This window comes from Cebus imitator, unplaced genomic scaffold (genome assembly GCF_001604975.1).
Source record: "Cebus imitator isolate Cc_AM_T3 unplaced genomic scaffold, Cebus_imitator-1.0 Scaffold56, whole genome shotgun sequence".
In the NCBI taxonomy this organism is placed as follows: domain Eukaryota; kingdom Metazoa; phylum Chordata; class Mammalia; order Primates; family Cebidae; genus Cebus; species Cebus imitator.
In genome coordinates, this window is record NW_016107371.1 from 757,908 (window position 1) to 764,849 (window position 6,942).

The following is a 6,942-nucleotide window of genomic DNA, read 5'->3' on the forward strand; positions in this document are numbered from 1 at the left end:
TACAGGCACGCGCCACCATGCCCAGCTAATGTTTTGTATTTTTAGTAGAGACAGGGTTTCACCATGTTGACCAGGATGGTCTCGATCTCTTGACCTCGTGATCCACCCGCCTCGGCGTCCCAAAGTGCTGGGATTACAGGCTTGAGCCACCGCGCCCGGCTAGAATCAGTTTTCTATGTATCTAAATCCACCAGCCGAAGACCACCATGAACACATCCATAGTCAAAGTTACATTTATTTAGCCTATCTCAACAGGGAACCCTTACGAGCCTCTTGGGCAGAGTTGGGAGCTCTTCATAATGTTTGGTCATATGCTGGATGAGTCCACGGAGGGGTTACAGAAGTGACAACCAGCTCTGGATTGGATACTGTCAAGATGTAGGGACACCCAGAAACGACATCTCATGATGATTGTTCAGAAGGAGGGGACGTTATTCACCTTGTCATTGTGTTATTGTCCTCTGGGGCTCTGTTGGAAGCACTGCTTACCTCCTGTTGGCCTTATCCGTATTTCTCTGGAAACATTGCCCTCTGTTAGAACATTTAGATTGACTGTCAGTGGTGCCAGTTTTCACTTTCTCATAGCCGTGAATGTGATGAGCTCATATAGAGCTATTGCTCTTTCTCAGAGTGCCTGCATACAGTTTGTAATTTTTAAAAATAAATATTTGTTTGATTAGTGTTTTTTCCTACTTGACCAGAAGCTTCATGAGAGCAGGGACCTATTCTCCTTTTGTTCACCATTATGTCCGTAGCACTGAGCACAGTGCCTGAAATAAAGTAAATGCTTAGTAAATATTTACTGAAAGAGTGAATGAATGAATGATGGGATCTAAAAAATTAGTGGCTAATTGAAGACAAGAAGCCGTTTAACAATTTATGATTTCCTTACAGTTAAAGAATAATTGTCTTTTTGAAACAGATTATTTGCAGATATCTCCTCTCTCCAACCTAAGGAAAAAAACAGAATGCCAATATTTGAGATTTAAATGTGTTTACTATTGCCTAATGTCTAAGATCCTTTAAGAGTAATTTATCAAATATATGTTATCATACCTTCTTTACTATCATTTTTCTGAGTTCAAATTTATAGATGCACTACATCAAGTCACAGTAAAATACAGTGATGTTGGCTGTCTGACTGCCTTTTGGAATCCAACAGATTACACAGATCTCCAAGCAACTGTGGAAACTTGATAACTATAACCAGAATGACCTGGGCATTCTGGTTCTAATTCCTAATGCTAATTCATTTAGAGCCATGTAACCAATAATGTAATCAGGTTTCATCTAAAGGATAGTGATGTTTTCTAGGTACACTATCCATTTAATTCTTTTAAAATTATAAAGACAATGTAACGGAATTAAAGAAAAAATATTAAGCTTGACAAGAAGTAATATCTATGTCTGTAACATGGTAACTACAGTAGTCACCACTACTATAACATGGAACTATGACAAACATTTACTTTCTCACAGTCCTTGTCCTCATGCATTCACGCATTGAAGTGGTATTCTGTATTTCAGCCAGCATGTAGTTGAGTCTGTCTGAGTCTGAAGATTTCTAGTATCATACCTTCTCATGCCATCTAATCCCATATGGGGATTAGAACCATAGAATTTACAAGTCCAATATGCTTTAGGAGGCTAGCCTATCCTCAGGCTGCAGAAATCTATGGCATGGACAGTAATTCATTCTTTCCATGTTTACTAAGGCTGATTCACTATGGTTTTTATGGATTACTGCATATTCCTTAGAGCAAAGACTGAATAATACATCTGTGTCTCCAAGTCACTTCTCTAAATGCTTTTTTCATATTACCCTCCTACTCCAAAATTTTCTAATTCCTGACCATATTAAATGTAAATACATTTTTCTAAATCAGCCTTGTCCGGTAGAACTTTCTGCAGTGATGAAAATTTCTTTTGTACTGTCCAGTATTAGTCACTAGCCAATGTGTTAATGTAGTACTTGAAATGTGGCTAGTTGACTGAGGAACCGAATGTTTAAATTTATTTCAGTCTAATCAACTTAAATTTAAATAGCACATGGAGCTAGGGGCTACTGTATTGGGGAGCAAGACCTAAAATTTCAAATCCCTCCTAAATAACCAGGCAAGGCCAGTGTCCTTGGCCTCATGTATGCACCACATTTGTACTCATCATTTTTGTCTTGACTCATGGTGGCCCTCTCTTGCTTAGGTTAGTTTCTCTCAGTTCCTTTAGTTAATCCAGGCTCTCTTTGGCTTCCAAGAGTCAGAGCAAAGCTCAGCAGCTCTGTGAATTTTGCTGATCTTCCTTTCCTGGCAATGCCCACTCTGTGCTTTTCTAGTCAGATCATATGAATGAACGAATGAATGAATGAATGAATGAACGAACGAACATAGACTTTCATATATAGTAATTTGCCTTTTTTTTTTTTTAATGTAAATTTATTCCATTCCCTCAACCAATTTTTATCTCTCTGAGGCCAGGGCAGTGTCACATATAATTCTGTATTTCTTCTGACACCAAAGCAGATAGTTCCCATTGAATGCTTTACTGATTACCTGATTTATTGCAAAAGAAATACAACTCTGTACCTCTGTCATGATTATTTAATCAGCCAAAAAGTATTTGGGCAATGTTCATGGGATTCATTTTAAAGTTTGAAGGGAAGACCATCTCCTTGAATTCAAGGAATAAGATTGGATAAAAAGAAGGATCATAAATATGTATGAAAACTGTGATATAAGGTATGCTGAATTCCAGAGATGATGGTTAGGGGTTGTGAGGAAGTTTGGAAAATAGCTGTGATAACATTTTTCCTATGGAAGGAAACCCTTGAAATGCTGGTCAAAGAATACAAATTTATTGCACAGAAATGAGAGGCAGGAAGGTTATTACATAGGAAGAGACATTTGAAAAATGATCATAGTGAAAGAACTAGATCTGTGGTCAGCAGTATTCTATATTTACTTCAGATCAAGAACTGGGGCTTTTGGTCATCTACTTTTGAAAAGTTTCTAAAATGTAGCAAAGCACAGCGTATATGCACTGTACATATAATTGAACATCTTGAGACCCAAGCTGCTTTGTGTGAAATACTAAACTTAGTTTCCCCGGAAAATGTACTCTTACAATATTGTGATAATGAAAATCCTTAGAGAAGGGCACAGAATAGGGTCAAACTATTACTTTATAATAGTATTTATACATGTATCTAGTGCTCACTATGTACCAGGCTCTATTCTTAGTAACTTTATTTTTTTTTAAGAAAATAGGGTCTTAGGCTGGGCATGGTGGCTTATGCCTGTAATCCCAGCACTTTGGGAGGCCAAGATGGGCGGATCATGAGGTCAGGAGTTCAAGGCCAGCCTGGCCAACATGGTGAAACCCTGTCTACTAAAAATACAAAACATTAGCCGGGCACGGTAGCTGGTACCTGTAATCCCAGCTACTCAGGAGGTTGAGGCAGGAAAATCACTTGAACCTAGAAGGCGGAGGTTTGCAGTGAGCTGAGATTGCGCCACTACACTCCAGCCTGGGCGATAGAGCGAGACTCAGTCTCAAAAACTAAAAAGGAAATAGGGTCTTAATAGGCACTCCAGCACCTGCCTCCCAGGCTGGAGTGAAGTGATGCAATCATAGCTCACTGCAGCCTTGAACTCTCGGGCTTCAAGCAATGCTCCCACCTCAACTTTCTGGGTTGCTGGGTCCACAGGAATGAGCCACCACACACAGTTAATTTTATTTTAATTTTTGTTAAGACAGATCTTGCTTTATTGTCCAGGCTGGTCTGAAACTCCTGGCTTCAAACAATCCTCCTGCCTTGGCCTCCCAAAGTGCTAGATTACAGGCATGAGCCACTATGCCCAGCCTATTCTTAGTACTTTTTAAAAACTTATTTAATTCTTCTAATTATTACGAATAGAAATTTTATAGATGAAGAAAATGTAGCATTTGCCTCATTTTACACAGGTAGCAGGTAGAAGAGCTGGAGCTTGACCCTAGACAATCTTGTTCCAGAAACTATGTTCTTAACCACTCTCCTGTATTGCTTTTTATGTGCTATATGACCTCTGTGTAATTAGTGTTCTGTTAATTCAGAATTTATGACATTTGGAATAAGTGTTGGAGACAATAGGAAATGAAAGAGATGTATTATGTACTTGAGGAAACAGTTTCCAGTACCTCCAACACTGTAGAAACACCTGTGGACATGTGAGTAACACACAGAGCACAAATGCATTTTCTGTTGAGTGTACCTCTCAGTGAGCAGGTGATGGGTGAGTTCTGTGACTACTTTTGCTGTAGTTGAAAACATATCAAATACATAACTAACTCTCTTAGCAAGAGAATAAAATAGTTGGGATACATTGATTATTATCATTTTTGCATAATGACTTACCTATTTGTTTTAACTTCAATGACTCATATTTTGCAGAAATTTCGGAGTGCTTCAGTTGGGGCTGAGGAGTACATGTATGATCAGACCTCAAGGTGAGTTACCAGGAGATGCATTCTTAGAAACTGATTAATAACCCTTTAAATGTACCTTCAAGTTATACTTTTAAGCCTTTTTTCTTTGTAAACTTTTACAGAACAGTGTGATTTTCTTTGCTTCTGTTTTTTTCTTTATACAAAGAACTCCTATATAATTATTTCCAGTCTTGACCAATTTTCTGGGGCCTACACCCCTTTTCTTCCTTCTGTTGGCTAGACATTGCTTCTTAGGTGTTCCTCTGAACCTTGTACTCATGTGCCTCCAACCCAACAAATGTAATATGAAACTCTTTCTTTTTTTTTCTTCTTCTTTCCTTCCTCTTCCACTTGTTTCACACCTGGTGTTCTGCTTTTATTTCCTGTTGTGGCTAATGATGCACCCATTATCCAAGCCTCCCCAGCTAGAGGTAAAGGATCTGGCTTCCTTCCTATTGGACTTTCCCAGCACGTGCCAAATTATGAATTGTCTGTTCCAACTGTCATCTCTTTTCCAAATTACCCTTGTCAACTTTCTCCTGAGCTATTGCAATACATTGGATCTCCCTGCCAACCCTTCTGTTTTGTTCCACTGTGCACATAGCTAGCTACCAGCTATTGTGCACTCAGGTGCCTTCCATGTGCTGCAGTGTGAGTAGGATTGGAGATAAGATATAATCTCTCCTTACAAGAGGTCCATACACTTTTGGAGGAGACAAATGTGATGGCAGACGAATTACAAAATATTTGCTAAGAGATGAATCCTGCTACAGAGATATATAAACAGAGCTAAATGGGCCTATAGGCCTGGACATATATGTAGGAGTAGGATAGTATGTGGGGGTAGGGGCAAATCTTCACAGGAAGTGGCATTTGAACAGGATTTTGAAGGATTAATAGCAGGTGTTTTCTAAGGAAGGAAGATTAAGAACATTCCAGGTAGAAAAGTCATGCTTTAAGGCCTTGGTTATGATCATGTCTGAAGACAGAAGAGACTAGCAACTGTGTGTGGTGGCTGATGCCTATAATCCAGCACTTTGGGAGGCTGAGGCAGGAGGATCACTTGAGTTCAGAAGTTCAAGACTGGCCTGGCGAACATAGTGAGACCTCATCTCTATTACTTACTAAAAAATAGAGAGCAAGAGAGTGGCAAGAATGAATTTGTCTCCCCCAGTTACAAAACTTACCAAATATTTCATCATTTCAGGCAGAATTGAACTCAAATTCCTTATGAAGGTCATCAAGGTCCTCTATGTTTTAGTCCCTCTTTACTTAAAACCCTATCTCTTATTATGTTTCTTGCCCCTTTGCTTTTACATATCTGCCCCTCTTCCAGTCTCTCAGTTTTCTCTTAACATCCTTCCGGGTCTTACTCTAGTCTCAGACTCCCCACTCATCCTCTCCAGATCATCTTATTTAGAATTTGGTTGTGTTGTGGCAGTGGGGGTGTGGAGCAGGAGGCAGGAAAAACTGAATTTGAAATTGTCTTCTAAAATGTGGGAATAGGAGTTTAATTTGCATGCTGCAAATCCAGAGTACCATGTCAGCAGCTGCCAGGCCAGTGGATAGAGCAAGGACTTGGCAGTGACTTGACCTGGTTTCTCTTTCTGCTGCTGCCACGGTCCGACAGAGTGAGCACGTCTCTTAGCCTTTCCTTATCTGTGAAACGAGGAAGGTGGGCTGAATCTTGGTTTTTTATCCTGTGTCATGGACAAGCTTGATGGACACAAATCCCTGAAACTATATTAAAAATTATTTATGTTCATAAGCCCCTTTATCTGGGAAGGAAAGTTCACTGCTTTCTTCATGTTTTCAAAGCAGTCTGTGACCTAGACAAGATGTAAGCTACTGGTCTAGGTGATTCCTAATATCCTGTCCAGGTCTAAAATGTGAGGATTCAGTGATACTCTATTGAAATTGCTTTTTCAGACAAAATGGCAGTGGAATCATTTCTGTTTTGAATGATTTATTTTCCACCTTCTTTGGAATTTGCTTAGTTTATTAACTTAAGTCTATGATTTTTTATCATAAAAGAGGAGTATTATTTTGCCCTTCAGATTTTTTCTCATTATAAAAGCTAAAAAATAAACATTACATAAATATTTAACATAGAAAGCAAGAGCCCCCCATAATCCTGTCAGGAGGCCATTTTCAGAGACAAAGTTTTTGTGCCCAGCCGTCCAACGACTATGAAATAAAAGTGCTAAAACAAAACAAAACAAGAAACTCAATGGAAACTTTCTGATGATCTGGAAACCACACAATGTTTGTTATTAGATTGTCACTGTGTGCCATCCTGTAGTATAGCAGAAATAAATATTTCTGAATGAATATGCTAAACAAAAAGAGATTGTGAGGCCGGGTGCAGTGGCTCAAGCCTGTAATCCCAGCACTTTGGGAGGCCGAGGCGGGTGGATCACGAGGTCAAGAGATTGAGACCATCCTGGTCAACATGGTGAAACCCTGTCTCTACTAAAAATA

The 6,942-nt window shown here is 39.2% G+C and overlaps 1 protein-coding gene across 3 annotated transcripts in view; it reads left to right on the forward strand.

Annotated features, from left to right (window-relative positions):
* Window positions 1-6,942, forward strand: part of GRHL2 (grainyhead like transcription factor 2) — a 184,557-nt gene that overhangs the window by 76,694 nt on the left and 100,921 nt on the right. For all 3 annotated transcript variants that reach the window (XM_037738646.1, XM_017528899.2, XM_037738645.1), the window contains one exon: window positions 4,427-4,482. In XM_037738646.1, the coding sequence (XP_037594574.1) occupies window positions 4,427-4,482 (56 nt within the window). The remainder of the gene's footprint in view (window positions 1-4,426; window positions 4,483-6,942) is intronic.